Here is a 21,060-nt window from a genome sequence, read left to right as displayed (position 1 = left end):
ATCCATCAAGGTCAAAGGTCAAAAAAACAAATACAAGGGCAGAAACAAGCTTTAAAGGGAGATAATTTCTATTTATCATTTGGCATGTACAGATCATTTTTACAAAGGAAGTAATATTTTTGAAAGGGATATAATCAAAAACTAAAGTAAATCAATCAAAGCGGCGCAGTAGGGGGCATTGTGTTTCTGACAAACGCATCTCTTGCTAGTGCTATATCTCAGATACGCTAAAAGATTTCACTATGAAACTGCATGGGTGTATAGATATCAATAAGGAGAATTGCAATACATAAAACCAATTACCCTACACTTACATTTTTTATGCCCCAGAAGGAGAGCATATAGTGATCACACTGTCCGTCTGTCTGTCCGTCACACTTAGCGTTTAGGTTTCGAAAAATGCTCATAATTTCTATGTTGCTTCAGATGTAATATTCATATTTGGTATGCATGTGTATATGAACAAGGTCTTTTCATACGCACACAAGTTTTGACCCCCTTGACCTTGAACTTAGGGTTCGCGTTTAAGTTTCGAAAAATGCGTTTAGGTTTCGAAAAATGCTCATAATTTCTATCAAAGCGTTTATCGGGGGCATATGTCATCTTTTGGAGACAGCTCTTGTTCTATTATGCCATAATATATCAAGGGATTTGCACCCATCCATAAACAAACTTTATTTGGTGGGGGATATCAATTCAACTAATTGGCTGGTTTCTTTTGTGTCAAAATCAGATGCCCCTTGGAGGGGCTTTTTTTATTATATCTCAGCCATGTTAGAAATGGTTGCATTCTGTTGAAAAAATCTTTAAATGGCTGAAGTGAAACATTGTAAACACTCTAGAAGTTGCAAGTTTTGTCCAATCAATATTAAACTTTCTCTGAACATTAGGTCTAATTAAATCTTTGCCAAGTTAAAAAACTGTTTTGGAAACATTACAAAAGTTCATCTGAAGTTTTCAGTAAACACAACGTCTCAGGTGAGTGACCTAGGGCCTATGGCATCATATCTAAACATTTTATTTATTGCATAATTGGAACATAGTTTGAATAAAAAGTGTACATGTCAAACACAGATTGTCATTGAGATGTAGTTTGTTTTAGGATAAAGCACATAATATTTTATTTTGCTCCCCGAAATAAAATTTCGGCGAAGCATATAGTTGCCAGTTTGTCCTTCCTTCCTTACTTCCGTCACACTTTTGTTACCGTTTCTCATAGCGCCTTCAATACTTTACCAATCTCTCATATTTGGCATGTAGGTACCTTGCATGGACCTCTACCTTTTGATGAAGTTTGAGGTCACTGGGTTCAAGGTCAAGGTCACCAAGGCTAATAATAATAGATTTTCCGTCACACTTTTTTAACAGTTTCTCATAGCGCATTCAATACTTTACCAATATCTTTCATATTTGGCATGTAGGTACCTTGCATGGACCTCGACCTTTTGATGAGGTTTGAAGTCACTGGGTTCAAGGTCAAGGTCACCAAGGCTAATAATAATAGATTTTCCGTCACACTTTTGTTACAGTTTCGCATAGCACCTTTAATACTTTACCGATCTCTTTCATATTTGGCATGTAGGTACCTTGCATGGACCTCTACCTTTTGATGACGTTTGAGGTCACTGGGGTCAAGGTCACCGAGGCTAATAATAGATTTTCTGTCACACTTTTTAGAGTTTCTCGTAGCGCCTGCAATACTATACCGACCTCTTTCATATTTGGCACGTAGGTACCTTGCATGGACCTCTACCTGTTGATGAGGTTTGAGGTCACTGGGTTCAAGGTCAAGGTCACCGAGGCTAAAAATAGATTTTCTGTCACACTTTTGTTACAGTTTCTCATAGCGCCTTCAATACTTTACCGATCTCTTTCATATTTGGCATGTTGTTACCTTGCATGGACCTCTACCTTTTGATGAGGTTTGAGGTCACTGGGTTCAAGGTCAAGGTCACCGAGGCTAATAATAGATTTCCGTCACACTTTTTTTACAGTTTCTCATAGCGCCTTCAATACTTTACCGATCTTTCATATTTGGCATGTAGGTACCTTGCATAGACCTCTACCTTTTGATGAGGTTTGAGGTCACTGGGGTCAAGGTGAAGGTCAACGAGGCTAATAAAAGATTCTTTTAGGTGGTTATTAACACATAGATTGACAAAGCTCATCATCGGGGAGCATCCATCAGTTTCACTGATATTCTTGTTCTTCTTGTTTTAGAACATTCCCAGCAATGAAGGTGCTTCTCCAAAACAAGGTACTTGTACATGACACTATTGTTTGTATAGGGCATATTTTGTATGAGCTGTTAATGCAAGGTCTTTAAGCTAAGTACTTTATTTCATTTGTTTGTCTTTTCATTTGGAATGTTATGCTATTTAATTTCTCCAAACCATATCATTACTGTATTAGTTAAGTTGCATGTGTAATACTGTGATGGGGCCTCCATTGTGATATGACATATTTATCCACAATACTGATTTATACTCTTTGAACAATTAACTAGAATAAAACTTGTATTTCTTTTTTTATATCCACTCTCAACTGTTATTTTCTGAAAATTGGACACCAGTAAGAGAATAATGCTGATTTGTTATGTGGATATGCATTTCTCTCAATCAGAAAGCCTATATTTGGTAAAGATTGTAACAGGTATAGTATACAACAAAATTATAAACCTGTCCATAAAGAAGATATTCCTATGTTAGGTTTTGCATTAACAACACTATGACCATTTAAATTGTTATAGTGGTTACAAGGGAGGAAATGAACACTCATTTTAATTTTAGATCAAGTTCACATGAGCTAGTATCAAGAAATTGGTTTCTGAAGGATATCTAGAGAATGCTTTTACATATGATAACCTATAATTGCTTGGCTGGTTTATTGGTAGGAAAGAAAGATGACTATTGATTTGAGATCAACAGACTAAATATCAAGGTCATTTGGCTTCGACATAATATCTAGAGAATTCTTAGGATGATATAAACTAGTATGCTGGTAAGGCTGAAAAAAAGGATGACCCTAAATGATTTTCAAATTAAGATGAATAAACAAGGTCATTGGGACAACTTTGCTGCAAGTCAGGGAGCATACTTGTTTTACAAACATCTGTTTTTAATGGAAAGATTATGGTTCTGGAATTAAAATGCCTTCAAGCATTACAATTTTTGTCTCTTAGACAGTGTGTTTACAAAAAACAATAAATTTATTTTGTTTGCTCACTGATTTATAACTGTAAAAATCATCTTTTGTGAAATGAGAGAAATTAATGTTGAAAAAGAAGGTCATTGAAATGATATGCAGATGACATAAAAGGTCACACATAAAGGTTACATTTTTAGACTCCGTGTCCTTATGCAAACTTTTTTGTTTATCTTGCATTTGTAAAAATTATTAAACACAAAGGACCACCATGGGGAGACCACATGTATCAAAAGATTTATGAAAAATGATTTTAAGGGGAATTGTAAAGCACACAAACTTATATACATTTTAAGTGCATTTGTGCAGTTTAACATCCAAAAAGAATGTTTAATGCTTCTATATAAGGTTAAAATTTATCAGCAGTGTCAATTTTCTGGATTAATATGTAAATCAGGATTTGAACCGTCCATTATTGATTTTGAGATCAATGTAAATCCAATGATTTTTTTTTGTGGTGGGGTAGGGGGGTTTAAATTTGTTTGAGTGCGCAATTGTTTGAGAACAAATATTGTTATAGCTTTCTCGGGATTACCAAAATTGGCACTAGTCTTTTTATTGATTTCTGATTTGTTAGCAGCTGGCAGGGACATGAACGCTTACTGACCAAACCTCTTTGCTTCTATCCGAAAATCTTACAAGTCTACATTTACCAAACCTCTTTGCTTCTATCCGAAAATCTTACAAGTCTACGAAATGTTGCAAATTTCTGCCATCTTAAAATATTAAGTGATCAATTAGTTAAGTCAAGCACTGCATTATGGCATAATGTAAAGCGATATGTAAATCAAATTGTATATTGATTATGTATTTGCTAGGTAACTGGTTTTAATTTACTGCAGTCAAACGGTATTTAGACTTATTTTATTTCATGTGCAAAACAGGTCCATGTTTTCGGGCTATCGTTTTCGGATGCAGTATTGTTCGTCGATTTTAATTTATTTTCAACATTCTTTCTAACATTTTTATAGAATGACGAATACAAATGGGGTGATAGGATGGTCTGATTTATTTCGCATTGTACAGAAATCGCAACTAGAAACTTAAGCCTAAAATAAAGTTCAATAAGCTAGGGCTTGGGGTTTCACCCCATAGGGGCTCTGCCCTTTATCCCCGTTGGGGACCTGCGGCCCCAAACCCCTGACTTAATTTTTCTGATTTTAAATTTGGGACAACTGACACCCTTGATTTAATGTCAAGAATTATATTACAGAAACCATTATGGTTGCATTTGTTTAATTTAGTAGTTCCATATTATTTTTTAAAGATCGTAAATGGCAGTCTCATGGCAAGACAGAGAGAGAGGAATCAGTAATATCTCAGCCAAGTGACGCTCCTGAAGATGACATTCCTTTTTGTGTAAGTAGTTGCAGTTTGTTAAAAATAGTTTTTGTTGGTGACTTTCAAACATGACACAAATAAAGCTATGAATTGATAGCTTCACAGGTATTGGAATGACATCTACAGCTAAACATGGTCATCTTAAAGTGGACAGGAATGCAAAACCCACTTGGACATATCAGTTGCTGGTCAGCATTTGAGCTAAGAGAAAATGGCATGGAGTTAAATTATCAGTAATGGTCAAAGGGACACAATTATTATATTATGTTTAATTGGGAATACCAATAAAAAAGAATGAACTACAACAATTATTATGGCACAAACATAACCTGATAAACATTAAGGTATGTAAACATACACTACAGAAAGTAATTGAAAGAAGCAAGAATTCAATTAATATTTTAAAAGTAACATTAAATTTGTTTTACGCATGAAAATCTGTTCTCGAAGTGCTGATGGTGAGCAATTGTTTTCACCTTTGTCCAGCATCATGCATCATCAAATTTTAGCTCTCTATCACTCTAGACACAACATTCTTAATCCCATTTTGATGATAATTTGTCATAATGTTTATCTTTACAATATATAGGAGGATTTTAAATATGTATGTGTCACATGTGAGTCAAAAAACAACCTTAGGTCAGACTAAGAAAAGCTCAATTTGCACTGTAGAGACCACATTTATGAACTAAAATAACGATTTTTTGCCAAAATATTATCTTTCCAATATCTATAAGGAGAATAGTGATCCAGCACATCCAAAAACAAGGTTACCATATCAAATCTTAAAAAGAAATTGTGACAACTATAGAGGCCACCATGATTCAATTTGGTCAGAATGCCTACTTCTGGGTGTTCTTGTATCCAAAAACCAGGTCTTCAGGTCTTATCTTAGAAAAATCTTGAAACCACTCTTGAAGCCTAATTTATGACTTGATGTGACTTGGTCAGAAGGTTTACCTTGACTATAGATATACCGGTACAAAGCTTGAATCTGGATCCCATTTGTCCACAAATAAAGAAACTAAGCTTCACCTTGTCACTACCGCAGAAGCCAAATTTATTTTATGACTTTATTTTGATAAGAATGTTTATTTTGACAATATCTAGGCCAGGTTCAAATCTGGGTCAGATACATCCATAAACTAAGTGACCAGGTATCATCATGGAAAAACCTTGTTACCACCCGCGAATCAATATTTATGACGCAATCTTGATGAAACTTGGTCAGATTTAGTTCATCTTGTCTACACCTAGGCAAAGTTTTATTCTAGGTCAGGTGCATCCAAAAAGTAGGTCACAATGTTAAATCTTAAAAGAAAACTTTTTTGCTTCTCTAGAAGCCATGTTAGTACTTGAATCTTCATAAAACTTGTTAAGAACATTTATTATGACAATATCAATTGTTTGTATATGTTTAATGGGTAGTAAAAAAACTCGGCAAAACTAGGATTACAGGCAAAGTATTTGACAATTTGTGTACCTTTAACACAGGTGAGCACTTTTGGATCATCATGGACTTGTTGTCTTTAACATTTTTTGCCAATTGTTGAAATTCTTTTGATTCAAATTATAAAGAAATTATATTTAAAAAAATAACAAATGAATCACTAGAAAAATAGAATATTAGAAGACAAAGCAGCAAAAACGTTAACATGCTGTGGGATAGTGGTCTGTGATGGTAAAAATGTGTATGCTCAACTGTTTTTTCGAACAGTCTTTTTAAGGCAGATGTGTTTTATCTAGACCAGTTTTTTGCGTATAATTGACTTGTTAAATATTTTTATTCTTACCATACTTACTCTATTATTTGAACAAGGGAGGCCAGCGGGGCTTATGTCATGGTCCTGTGTCCGTCGTGCGTGCGTCAGTCCGTGCGTTAACTTTTTCTTTAAACATCTTCTTCTCCTAAACTACAAGTCCTATTCTGATAAAACTTTTCACAAATGTTCCTGGGGTGAACCTCTTTCAAATTTGTTCAAATTATGCCCCTGGGGTCAAATTTGACCCCGCCATGGGGGTCAATAAATTGAACATATGCTTATATAAAGCCTATTTTGTGCAAACTTAAAAATCTTTTTGTCCATAACCATTGGGCCTAGTGCTACCACATTTGGTATGTAGTGACATTTAATAGTTCTCTACTTTGTTTGTTCAAATCATGACCCTTGGGTCAAATTTGACCCTGCCCCGGGGGTCACAAAAATGAACATATGCTTATATTGGGCCTATTTTGTGCAACTTTTAAAAATCTTATTGTCCATAACCGTAGGGCCTAGGGCTACCTAATTCGGTATGTAGTGACATCTAATAGTTCTCTACTTCGTTTGTTCAAATTATGCCCCTGGGGTCAAATTTGACCCTGCCCCGGGGGTCACAAAAATGAACATACGCTTAAATAAGGCCTATTTTTGTGTGACCCCCGGGGTAGTGACATCTAATAGTTCTCTACTTCATTTGTTCAAATTAAGCCCCTGGGATCAAATTTGACCGTTCCCCATGGGTCATAAAATTTAACATATGCTTATATTGGGCCTTTTTTGTGCAAACTTTAAAAATATTATTGTCCATAACCATTGGGCCTATTTCTACCAAATTTGGTATGTATTAAAATCTTAAAGTTCTCTACCTAGTTTTTTCAAATTATGCTCCTGGGGTCAAATTTGACCCTGCTCCGGGGGTCACAAAACTTAACATATGCTTATATAAAGCCTCTTTTGTGGAAACTTTATAAATCTTCCTGTGCATAACCATTGGGCCTAGGGCTACCAAATTTGGTATGTCGTGACATCTTATAGTTCTCTACCAAGTTTGTTCAAATTATGCCCCTGGGGCCAAATTTATCCCTTGAAGGCTCCCATTAAAAAGTTGTTCAAGAAAATTTGATTCGTCAAAAAACATAGCCACAGGAAGTCGTTGAACTTTGCATGTTTATGCGTTTTTGCTTTTTATTCATAATGGGATGAATTAACTATTTTCTTCTCAAACTAAAAGTTTATCAAAATACACTTGGAATAACTTTTTAATTATAAGAGATAAATGCATACATGTCGAGCGTGAAAGGTAGACCAACATGTTAACTATCCATAAATGTTAACCCTTTACCAAACGACACATTTTGGACTGCCCCAAATTGAAAGAGATTGCAGACAAGAAATAATATTGTAAAGGACTATTTATAAATTGGCTGGGTGGGGTAGAAATCATTGTGATAAAAGGAGAAATTGCTCATGAGCAATTTCTCCTTTTTGAAACTGGAAGTCCTGTTTTCAAAACGAAAACAAACTCTTCAGAAGGAGTTATGGTCTATTGGAACGTCAGATGGAAAAAGTAAAGGAAAGTTAGGTCAAGCTAATTGTTTGTCATGATATCTCTTAAAACCTCACGCCATATGCAAGTAGTGTTGCCATGATTGCCACATCTTGATGAATTATTATTCAATTTTTTGTCTCATAAACATTTACTTTGTTTAACAAACAACCTCTACAAAGTTATCATTCCTACTGCCTTTCGGCACCTCATGAACCTGAAAAACTTGTAACTTTATGTTGCCTCAGGCAAATATCTTCTTTGTACAATAAACAATTTCTTCACCACGTTAACAATCCTGCTACACTCACTAATGCCTCAAGAATGAAGTAAAGTTCAGGTGATCTACGTTATTAGGTATTTTGCATATTTCATGAACTATACAAGTAACAGAAACTTTAAATCCTACAAACACTTTTTGGAATTTTGGAAAAAGATTCATGATTGAATGAAGGAACTTTCATTAATCTTGTAGAGCATGCGTAGATTTGATCTAAAAATATGTGAAATAGAAAGAACGACAATATCTTTTGGAGAGATAAATGTACCTACGTTATAAGCAAAGGACCTGTGCAACAATTCTTGGGCTTTTTAGTCTGTTTAGTTAACACCGTAGTAACGTTTTCCATATATAAAAATGCTCACCTTTCCAACTTTAAGCGGCCAGTGGGACGAGGGATAGACAGAGAAAGTCACATGCTTGAGTACATTTCAACCCATGCGCATTGCACGCTTTTTTCGCATAAAAAAACAGTTGAGCGATACAGGGCCATCCATCATGGCCTTCTTGTTTCTATCTTCGTAAGTAAATTATCCTTCTGTTATATCGTACCATTTAATGTTTATCATATTGTCCAATTATTAGGATGACCCTCCTGAAGAAAGGATTCCCCTGTTGACAACTACCAGTACCATTACACATGGTAAGTAGTTACTTATAATATTAATAGTTTTGTGAACTAAATTTTAAAGAGGTCTGACTTTTGTAAATGCTTTGTTTCCATCACCATGTGATCAATGTTTTTTTTAGCTTACCTGAGAACAATGTCCTTGCCCGTCCTTTGTTATGCGTCCGTAACATTTACCTTGCAAACAAAGGGGGCTGGTAAGGTGTTGTGACAACATAAGTTAATTTGGACATAAAATGTCCAAAATAAAATTCCAATACATTAATAGTAACAAGATTTTCAACTGAAAAAGTTCTCATGTCTGACAGCCATCAATCAAAGAAAAGTTTCCTCAACAACATTTGCATGTAGACAAAAGTAAGGCACAGCTTTATCAAAGACAAAAACAACAATAACAACATTCAGCACAAGAATATGGTTGAATCACTAGTTTTCTTGGGGTATAATTTTGGCTATTTTTTCTCTCCGGCCATTGCAAGTATTTAAGACCAACGCAAATATTTACAAATGTTATCATTTTGCTGATTCTATACATGGATGACATTTGTTAATGAATCTTAAAATGCACCTCTTTTTAAGTTCACCTGTGAACAACCTGCTCATGGTGAGCTTTTGTGATTGCCTGTTGTGTGTTGGCCACATTTACCTTTCTAATTATCTAGAGGCCACATTTATTTTCAAATTTTAATTAAGCTTGTACTGAACATTTAATTACTTCCCAGTAATATCTCTTATCACTTGAGGTCAAAAGCTAGGATAAATAAAAAAGCTGTTAACCACTTGTTTCATCCAAGCTTCATTAAACGAAGTCAGAAGATTTGTTGTTACGATATTTCTGCCAAATTTGAAAATAGTTCCAGTCTGTTAAAAAAAATGGCCACCATTTGAAATGGCAGTTTTTCTTATATGGCATATTGAAACCCTTGAAACACTCTTAAGGCCACATTTATTTCCAATCTCCATGAAATTTGGTCAGATCATTTATTCAAAGGATATCTGGGCCATGTTTGATATTGTTATACTTGAGGTAAAAAAACTAGGTCATTTGGTCAATTACAAAAAAGGCTATTATTACTCTGTAAGTTACATTTTTGGTCAGAACAATTGTAATTATATCCCATATTATATATTCGAAAATGGTTTTGGTTGCTTAAAAAACATGGCCACCAGGGGCGGGGCATTTTTCCATATATGGCTATATATGGCTATAGTAAAACCTTGTTAACACTCTAGAGGACACATTTATTGTCCAGTCTTCATGAAATTTGGTCAGAAGATTGGTCTCAATGATATCTTGGATGAGTTCAAAAATAATGATGTTTGCTTGAAAAACATGGCTTCCAAGGGGCAGGGCATTTTCCCTTATATGGCTATAGTAAAATCTTGTTAACACTCTAGAGGCCACATTTACTGTCCGATCTTCATGAAACTTGGTCAGAAGATTCATCCCGATAATATCTTGGATGAGTTCAAAAATGATGCCGGTTGGTTGAAAAACATGGCTGCCAGGGGGCGGTGCATTTTTCGGTATATGGCTATAGTAAAACCTTGTTAACACTCTAGAGGCCACATTTATTTTCCGATCTTCATGAAACTTGGTCAGAAGATTTGTCCCAATAATATCTTGTTATCTCAGGTGAGTGACTTTGGGCCTTTCAGGACCTCTTGTATTTAAAATTTGTCAACATTTATAAAAATATAACAGGTTAAATTGCATATTAATGAAAAATCACAGTGTATCCAAAAATCATCTTTTTTTCAAACACCACACAATAATACGTGAATTACATCTTGGTATCAAGGGATTTGATTGGTTCAATGTGATTCTTTTCCACCACAAATGATGACTCAATAGTTGATTTAAAGTAATATGATACACCTTCAAACATGAAAGGATCTGTCCGGATATAAAATAATATGTAAGACACTGTTTTTTATCAGGCAGATATCAATGTATTAGCATGATACTGAAATATAGCGCAGGCATGGTATGTTCAGTTTTTTTTGCACCATTTTGGGAATAAGGCTGGAGCCCTTTGCATTGGGAAATATCGCATTGTTTTTACTAAAATTAGGAAATTGGTATTTTCGAGGGTTTTTTTCTTATAAAAACTTAAAAAATAGTTTGAACCTATTTATTTTGGCTCATTGGGTTTGCTGAAACATTCTCAATACTGTTTACTGGATACAAGCAGTACTTGGTGCCTTTTGGGAAGGCCTAAATAACCCCCAGACAGAAGGGATTGCAACTGTGACCTCACGGTCACTAAGCAGACACCATATCCTCAGGAATTTAAGGCAGTCATTTGGGAAAAGTGTATACTGTTTATGCCCCCGGATCGAATGATCAGGTTATATTGTTTTTGGCCTGTCTGTCATTGTGTGTGTCTGTCACAAACTTTAACCTTGGTTAAACTTTTGCAATAACTTTTGCAATATTTAAGATAGCAACTTGATAGTTGGCATGCATGTGTATCTCATGGAGCTGCACATTTTGAGTGGTGAAAGGTCAAGGTCAATGTCATCCTTCAAGGTCAAAGGTCATACTTAAAAGTCAAATGTCAAATATATGGCTTCAAAGTGGCGCAGTAGCGGGCATTGTGCTTCTGACAAACACATCTCTTGCTTTCTTTTGGACTCCTACTTTTTCCTAGTCCAAGGACTCCTGTTTTAAAATACATGTGAGACCCCTGATAGGGTCCACATTTATGAAGTAAAGTACATACTTTAAAATGAATTTTCTTTTTTATGCCCCCGGATCGAAAGATCGGGGGTATATTGTTATTGGCCTGTCTGTCTGTCATTGTGTCATTGTGTGTCCCAAAACTTTAACCTTGGTTAAAGTTTGATAACTTTTTTAATATTGAAGATAGCAACTTGGTATTTGGCATGCATGTGTATCTCATGGAGCTGCACATTTTGAGTGGTGGAAAGTCAAGGTCAAGGTCATCCTTCAAGGTCAAAGGTCAAATATCATTGTATTTTTCTTTCCTAAAACAACTTTAACTTTCGTTAAAGTTTGGTCATAACTTTTTGAATATTGAAGATAGCAACTTGATATTTGGCATGCATGTGTATCTCACGGAGCTGCACATTTTGAGTGGTGAAAGGTCAAGGTCATCCTTCAAGGTCAAATGTCAAATTTATGGCTTCAAAGCGGCGCAATATAGGGCATTGTGTTTCTGACAAACACATCTCTTGTTTCATGATGAAAGTGTTTAAATATCAATACATGTAGCAGAATAAATATTAAATCTGCTATTCATGATGTGGAAGAAACGGCACATTGTGATTGATAACAGTGCATTTGTGAAAGGTGTCACAGGTTCGGATAACGTGTGCTCTTTCCTTATTTGTGAGCAATATGTTGAATTTTTTTGATAATAACGTTTTATCTCCTGAGTGCGCCGTGGAAAGGACTGTAAGTCAGAGCAACAGTTGAAACTTTTATTAAACCAAATGAACATCAAACAGCAAAATGGCAAGTGCGAATGGGTGCAGACCCCCTTTCGCATCTGGCTTATATACTGCCTTGTTGCCATCTGCTGTTGTTATGGTCACAACTGTATAGACTTGCTCTGACTCACAATTAGGTAATGACAACAAACCATGTAACATCAAAAGGGAGCTTTGATTTAAGTGCCATAGTGCCATTAAGTGCCTGTCAGATGGATCTCAAAATGAATATGGTCTTTGTGACTTCATCCAAAAGCTAACACAGCAAGCTGTGTAAGAATTTAATTTTCTGACATGCATTGTTGATAATATTGGAGATATGGAAAAAAACACTGTAATCTGTTAAGTGCTAAAAGTCTGTTTAAAGTCAATTATTGACATGTGATGGGTAAACTAATACTTATACTTAACGTGGACACATTGTCAAGGGAATAATTCACTTACATGTAACTAAAATAAGTTTATCTTAATTTATGTTTAAAACATTTTTGTTCTTTGGTAATTCAACTCAAGTTTTGCGTGACACCTTAAAATATTTTGGCAAAGTTGGCCCAAACTTGTATCTATTCAAGTGGTTATTGCCTGTGTACATGTATCTCTTTGGTTCCTTTAACTAATGATGCTCTTTGTTATTGCTCTGTGTTTAACATGGGACAGTAAGGTTTTAAATTTTAGTAGCTTGTGCCATTATGTTTTTTAACTGAATAAACACTAAATGACACATGGTGGAACGAAAATGATCAAAAATGCACTTTATTTTGTACGAGTTTACTCTTGATCTTAATATACAGTTTGTGTGAAAGCTTTATATTTTATTTGTTATGTTTTCCTTAAATTGTATGCAACAAACCCCAGATAGATGCAGTATAAATCACATGCAAATTTATCACATGAAAATAACTTGTTATTAAAAGCATTTTGGTTGGTATAATACATGTACCTGTTATGACATTTTTTTCATAGTAAGTAACCTATATACTCGAAAAAAAGATAAAGATGTAAAGATGTATCATCAATATTTATGAATTAATAAATTTTGTTTTTCAGGTATTGAAAAAACATTGAAATTTGGCACAATGAGGCAGGACCTACAGCTGAAAATCACTAAAAACTTACAAGCAATAAAAAAGGATATTGATGCTAAAGATTTGCTGGATATATTTATTGAGAAAAATGTCTTTGACTTCAAAGATAAAGACGAAATAGAGGGATGGAATCCAAATACTCAGGAAAATAGAAATAATTGCTTTATACGAAAAATTCTGCAGAAAGGGGATAATGCATACACAGTATTCATAGATGCATTGAAAGCACACGGGTTTCAACATTTAGTGGACCTGCTTGAAAGTAACCTAGTGGATCCACTAAATCAAGGTATTTGTTTTAATTCAGTTCTGAAGATATAATATTATATATTAAATTATTAAAACTATTTGTGAAAAGAGAGTTTGCATATGGGAAGAATGTTGTTGTGGCATTGTGCTTCCAAATTTAGCGGTCCTGCTAGAAAATGTCTTTTAGCATTGACCATATCACGGTATTTGTATCGAAAGACTTTGGATCTGGGTCACATGTCTTCAAAACTGGTTCACCAGTTCAAATCATAGAAAAACGTGATTAAGCATATGTTATATGTGAGACAACTTTATTAATATTTAATATAGGTTTGACACAGTTGATCCCATTTGACTGCAATATTATTCTTGATTATTATTATTATCAATATTATTCAGTTTACTTGCATGTGTGTATTATTTGTATGTTTGTGTTATTTGCAGCTCAATCAATTCTATGCCCCATTTCAAAGAACAGGACATTTAGCAGTCACATGTTAGGTCTGTGCAAAATTACCTCAACCATAATTTGTCTCAATCTGTCACATTTTGATGGATTTTTATGCCCCTGGATTGAATGATCGGGGGTATATTGTTTTTTGTCTGTCTGTGTCTGTCTGTCTGTCTGTCTGTCTTTCTGTCTGTCTGTCTGTCTGTCTGTCTGTCTGTCTGTCTGTCTGTCTGTCTGTCTGTCTGTCTGTCTGTCTGTCTGTCTGTCTGTCTGTCTGTCTGTCTGTCTGTCTGTCTGTCTGTCTGCCTGCCTGCCTGCCTGCCTGCCTGCCTGCCTGCCTGCCTGCCTGCCTGCCTGCCTGCCTGCCTGCCTGCCTGCCTGCCTGCCTGTCTTTCTGTCTGTCTGTCTGTCTGTCTGTCTGTCTGTCTGTCTGTCTGTCTGTCATTCTGTCCCAAAACTTTAACCTTGCTCAGAAAATGAAAACTCTTGGGTCTATGTTCTTTAAACTTCACATGTGCATGCATCTCATTGAGATGTACAATCAAACAAGATTTGAGGTCACAAGGTCAAAGGTCAAGGTCACTGTGACTTTACATTCAAAATTTAACCTTGTTTCTAAAATAGCTGCTGTGCAGCTTCAAAGCGCAGTAGGGGGCATTGTGTTTCACAAACACAGCTCTTGTTCCGAATGGGAATGGGGCGGAAAAACACCCCAGAATTCGTACAAACAAAAAACACACACTGGTATTGGAAACTGACTCGCATTTCTATGTCAATTGACTACCTGTTTTATACACCTGCATTAGAAAAAGTTATGTATACAAACCCAGAACGAATTGTGCCACGCCCAGGGGTTGAAGAATCCACTCGACCGCTCGCATATGCGAGTGAAGTTGACGGTCGGGCGAGTAATTTTTTTTTAATACTCGACTGACCGGTCGAGTGCTGTTTTTCAAGTTGAGAAATATAAATTCAGTTCCAGAACTCCTTCCACATCGATACAAATTGCGAACAATTTTTCGAACAAACAAAAAATACATTAAGTACACAAAGAAACTGAACTTTCGTTTTGACTATGAAAAATGACGTCACAGGCACAGTAAAAATAACTCGAAATCGGCTGCGCTCTTTTCGTCGTTGTCAGTGCTCTTAGCTAATCGATTTAAAGTGAATAAAACTGTTAAATATATTGGTCATTCCGTGAATTTTAATGTAAATATCAATAAAACAATAATACATCACTGGTTAATTATAATGCTTCTTATATTTAATTAAAAAATAAACAGAAAAAAATAATTATTAATAAACAGAATAACTCCGAATTTCGTGATCAGAAGCCTTAGGCAAAATTAACCATATTGTAAGGTCTGAAATATTAAAATGGAAAAGGGTTCTATTTTAAAATATCTGCAAGGTGATGGCGACAGGGAACAGAAAGAATTAGAAAGGTTGTCAAAACGCGAAGCGGAAAGAATTGAGAAAAGGAAAGAGGTGCAGAAAACGTAAGGAACGCAAATATAATCCATCAGATAATGTAGATAATTTGTTTGCAGTTTAGTGTCACTATTTTTAGTAGGTTTAGAAGGTTCTGGTTGATCATAACTATAAATATAGATATCTATTTTTTTTTATGCAGGGCGAGTAGATTAAAGTGAAGGGTGAGTGGATTGTCAGGCCTTCTCGCCCTGCAGGGCGAGTGGCTCTGGAAAAACTCTTCAACCCCTGACGCCTATTAAAAAAATATGTTTTTTTGTTTTTAGCTCACCTGAGCACAACGTGCTCATGGTGAGCTTTTGTGATCGCCTTTTGTCCGTCGTGCGTTGTCCATTGTGCGGCGTCAACATTTTGCCTTGTTAACTCTCTAGAGACCACATTTATTGTCCAATCTTCATGAAATTTGGTCAGAACACATTTATAGTCCGATCTTCATGAAACTCGGTTAGAAGATTCATCCCAATAATATCTTGGACGAGTTCAAAAATGATGCCCATTGCTTGAAAAACATGGCCACCACGGGGGCGGGGCATTTTTCCTTATATGGCTATAGTAAAACCTTGTTAACACTCTAGAGGCCACATTTATTTTCCGAACTTCATGAAACTTGGTCAGATGATTTGTCCTAATGATATCTTGGATAAGTTCGAAAATGGTTTTGGTTGCTTTAAAAACATGGTCATCAGGGGCCGGGCTTTTTCCTTATATGGCTATATATGGCTATAATAAAACCTTGTTAACACTCTAGAGGCTACATTTATTTCCAATCTTCATGAAATTTGGTCAGAAGTTTGATTTCAATGATATCTTGGATGAGTTCGAAAATAATTATGTTTGTTTGAAAAACATGGCTTCCAAGGGGCGGGGCATTTTTCCTTAATTGGCTATAGTAAAATCTTGTTAACACTATAGAGGCCACATTTACTGTCCGATCTTCATGAAACTTGGTCAGAAGCTTCATCCTGATAATATCTTGGACGAGTTCAAAAATGATGCCAGTTGGTTAAAAAAAATGGCTGCCAGGGGGCGAAGCATTTTTCCCTATATGGCTATAGTAAAACCTTGTTAACACTCTAGAGGCTACATTTATTTTCCAATCATCATGAAACTTGGTCAGAAGATTTTTCCCAATAATATCTTGTTATCTCAGGTGAGCGACTTTGGGCCTTTCAGGCACTCTTGTTTCATTTTTGTACTTTGTGTAGGTCAGTAATATGAAAATTGTTCAATGGGTTCATTATATCAGGGTAGTAATTGTCTTGTAAGCTTAGCTTAAACCTATTCAAGCATTTCTAAGAAACTAGCCGACTGAAAACTTTTAATTGACCTTGATGGTGGGCATGCATTTATACATTTCAAAATGCATAAATGTAGTTCAGCATTAACAAACGTAACCAAATTCTGGACATGAGTTCATCTCAATTTGGAAGAACTGTTTTAAGTTTGAATAAAAACCAAAAATCTTTTCCTAAGAACCGGCTGACCGAAAAACTTTTACCATTATAACTGACAGTGAAACTCCAAACCAACGTTGGGACGTTTTTACTTGTCAGTGATGCCATCCCCACCGGCCGACACAAGTTATAATTTATAAAAAAAGGAATAATTAAACTATTCTTATAACAAAACAACACACTACCTCAACCTGAAATTGAAAAAATCAAAATTCATACAGCCAGTAAATATCATAGATTTGACAATTTAATACATCAAAACGAATGACAATAGTTATAAACATTGATGTAAGCGATGCATGCAACACAAATGTTAGCGGCCTTACCAAAGTATACATGATTCGTAACATTTTTAGCTCACCTGAGCTCAATGTGCTCATGGTGAGTTTTTGTGATCGCCTGTCGTCCGTCGTGCAGCGTCAACATTTTGCCTTGTTAACACTCTAGAGGCCACATTTATTGTCCAATCTTCATGAAATTTGGTCAGAAGATTGGTCTCAATGATATCTTGGATGAGTTTGAAAATGGTTACTTTTGCTTGAAAAACATGGCTGCCAAGGGGCGGGCAATTTTTCTTATATGGCTATATATGGGTATATATGGCTATAGTAAAATCTTGTTAACACTCTAGAGGCCACATTTATTGTCTGATCTTCATGAAACTTGGTCAGAAGATTCATCCCAATTATGTTTTGGACGAGTTCAAAAATGATGCCGGTTGGTTGAAAAACATGGCCGCCAGGGGCGTGGCATTTTCCCTAATATGGCTATAGTAAAACCTTGTTAACACTCTAGAGGCCACATTTATTTACCGATCTTCTTGAAATTTGCTCAGAAGATTTTTCCCAATAAAATCTTTGATGAGTTAAAAAATGGTAACCTTTGCTTGAAAAACATGGCTTCCAAGGGGCAGGGCATTTTTAACTCACCTGATTGCTCAGGTGAGCTTTTGTGACCGGTCTTTGTCCGTCGTATGTCCGTCCGTCTGTCCGTCCGTAAACATTTGCTTGTAAACACTCTAGAGGCCACATTTCTTGTCCCATCTTCATGAAACTTGGTCAGAAGCTTTGTCCCAATGAAATCTCGGCTGAGTTAGAAACTGGGTTGTGCCGGGTCAAAAACTAGGTCACTAGGTAAAAAAAAAGAGAAAAACCTTGTAAACACTGTAGAAGTCACATTTCATGCCCAATCTTCATGTAACTTTGTCAAAATATTTGTCTTAATGATATTTTGGTTGAGTTCAAAAGTGGTTCCGGTCCGTTGAAAAACATGGCTGCCAGTGGGCAGGGCAGTTTTCCTCATTTGGCTATACAGAAACCTTGTCAACACTCTAGAAGTCTAAATTTTTGCCCAATCATCATGAAAGTTGGTCAAAAGATTGGTTCAATTGATGTCTTGGACGAGTTCGAAACTGGTCGAGATCGGTGAAAAAAAAAGGCGACCAGTGGGCGGGGCATTTTTCTCTATATGTATATAGTGGCAGTTTTCCCTATTAGGCTATAGAGAAACCTTGTAAACACTCTAGAAGTCACAATTTTTGCCAATCATCATGAAAGTTGGTCAAAACATTGGTTTTATTGATATCTAGGACGAGTTTGAAAATGGTCGGGATCGGTGAAAAAATATGGCTGCCAGTGGGCGGGGCAGTTTTCCTTATTTGGCTATAGAGAAACCTTGTAAACACTCTAGAAGTCACAATTTTTTCCCAATCATCATGAAAGTTGGTCAAAAGATTGGTTCAATTGATGTCTCGGACGAGTTTGAATATGGTCGAGATCGGTGAAAAAAAATGGCAGCCAGTGGGCGGGGCATTTTTCTCTATATGTATATAGTGGCAGTTTTCCCTATTTGGCTATAGAGAAACCTTGTAAACACTCTAGAAGTCACAATTTTTGCTCAATCATCATGAAAATTGGTCAAAACATTGGTTTTATTGATATCTAGGACGAGTTTGAAAATGGTCGGGATCGGTGAAAAAACATGGCCGCCAGTGGGCGGGGCATTTTTCTCGATATGTATTTAGTGAAAACATGTGAACACTCTAGAAGTCACATTTTTGGCCCAATTTTCATGAAATTTGCTCAGAACATTTGTTTCCTTGATACGAGAGTTGAGTTCAAAAATGGTTCCGGTCAGTTGAATAACATGGCTGCTGGGAGGGGGGCAGTTTTCTCATAATGCCCCCCCCCCCCCCCCCCCCCCCCCCCCCCGTTTCGAAGAAGAGGGGATATATTGTTTTGCTCATGTCGGTCCGTCCGTCCACCAGATGGTTTCCGGATGATAACTCAAGAGTGCTTATGCCAAGGATCATGAAACTTCATAGGTACATTGATCATGACTCGCAAATGACCCCTATGGATTTTCAGGTCAAAGGTCAATGTCACGATGACCCGAAATAGTAAAATGGTTTCCAGATGATAACTCAAGAACCCTTATGCCTAGGATCATGAAACTTCATAAGTACATTGATCATGACTCGCAGATGACCCCTATTGATTTTCAGGTCACTCGGTCAAAGTTCAAGGTCAAGATGGCCCGAAATAGTAAAGTGGTTTCCGGATGATGACTCAAGAACACTTATGCCTAGGATCATGAAAATTCATAGATACATTGATCATGACTTGCAGATGACCCCTATTGATTTTCAGGTCACTAGGTCAAAGGTCAAGGTCACGGCGACCCAAAGCAGTAAAACGGTTTCCGGATGATAACTTAAAAACGCTTATGCCTAGGATCATGAAACTCCATTGATACATTGATCATGACTTGCAGATAACCCCTATTGATTTTCAGGTCACTATGTCAAAGGTCAAGGTCACGATGACCCAAAAAAGTAAAATGGTTCCCAGATGATAACTCAAGAACGTTTATGCCTAGGATCATGAAACTTCATAGGTACATTGATCATAACTCGTAGATGACCCCTATTGATTTTCAGGTCACTAGGTCAAAGGTCAAGGTCACGATGACCCGAAATAGTAAAATGGTTTCCGAGTGATAACTCAAGAACGCTTAGGCCTAGGATCATGAAACTTCATAGGTACATTGATCATGACTCGTAGATGACCCCTATTGATTTTCTTGATTTTCAGGTCACTAGGTCAAAGGTCAAGGTCACGTTGACCCGAAATAGTAAAATGGTTTCCAGATGATATCTCAAGAACGCTTAAGCCTAGGATCATGAAACTTCACAGGTACAATGATCATGACTCGCAGATGACCCCATTTGATTTTCAAGTCACTAGGTCAAGGTCAAGGTCACGGTGACCTGAAATAGTTAAATGGTTTCCGGATGATAACTCAAGAACGCTTATGCCTAGGATCATGAAACTTCATAGGTACATTGATCATGACTCGCAGATGACCCCTATTGATTATCAGGTCACTAGGTCAAAGGTCAAGGTCACAGTGCCAAAAAACGTATTCACACAATGGCTGTCAAGGTCATGGTGACTCAACTTAGAAAAATGGTTTCCGGATGATAACTCAAGAATGCTTACGCCTAGGATCATGAAACTTCATAGGTACATTGATCATGACTTGCAGATGAAATAATGTTGAAACTTTTTTTTTTTTTTTTTATTCAATATCATACATACAATGTAAACATGTATATGATCATACAACATAGTGATTGTACAAAGCAATAAAGTTCAGACATGTTATACAAGATATGCTAATATATTTAAAAAAAATGAGAGAAAAGAAAAGAACAACAGAGGAATAGTTATGAAAAATGATGAGTTGTATAAAGTCGGGAGAAAGCATACTGCACTTGTGTGTTCTGTTGTGTATTCACAATGATCTTGTCAGATTGAAAAATAAAAATAAAAAAAATAAAAAAATAAATAAACAAAACTATTTTAGAGAGATAAACTAACATTAGAGTGAAATGTATATAAGTGGACAAAACATTATGAGAATTTAATCCGATTCCATTTTTGTTCAAAGATTTGTAATGTGTCTTTACTGAGGGCTATTTCTTTCTCAATCTGGATTTTTAGTTTAAGACTGTGGACAAAACAATTAAAATTTGGTACTTGTTTTTTGTACTTCATGTTTAAGATAAAATATTTCATCAATATAACCATAAAATTCACAATATTATT

The 21,060-nt window shown here is 35.9% G+C and overlaps 1 protein-coding gene across 5 annotated transcripts in view; it reads left to right on the top strand.

Moving 5' to 3' along the window:
- Positions 1 to 21,060, top strand: part of LOC127873039 (uncharacterized) — an 87,764-nt gene that overhangs the window by 44,259 nt on the left and 22,445 nt on the right. For 4 of the 5 annotated variants that reach the window (XM_052416598.1, XM_052416597.1, XM_052416599.1 and 1 more), the window contains 5 exons: positions 2,221 to 2,257; positions 4,472 to 4,563; positions 8,720 to 8,777; positions 13,266 to 13,592; positions 13,997 to 14,053. In XM_052416598.1, coding sequence (XP_052272558.1) covers positions 2,221 to 2,257; positions 4,472 to 4,563; positions 8,720 to 8,777; positions 13,266 to 13,592; positions 13,997 to 14,053 — 571 coding nt within the window. The remainder of the gene's footprint in view (positions 1 to 2,220; positions 2,258 to 4,471; positions 4,564 to 8,719; positions 8,778 to 13,265; positions 13,593 to 13,996; positions 14,054 to 21,060) is intronic. The other variant, XM_052416600.1, reaches the window with a different exon arrangement.

This window comes from Dreissena polymorpha, chromosome 3 (genome assembly GCF_020536995.1).
Source record: "Dreissena polymorpha isolate Duluth1 chromosome 3, UMN_Dpol_1.0, whole genome shotgun sequence".
Classification (NCBI taxonomy): domain Eukaryota; kingdom Metazoa; phylum Mollusca; class Bivalvia; order Myida; family Dreissenidae; genus Dreissena; species Dreissena polymorpha.
The sequence above is the reverse complement of the archived record's forward strand: the minus strand, read 5'-3'. Positions and strand labels throughout refer to the sequence as shown.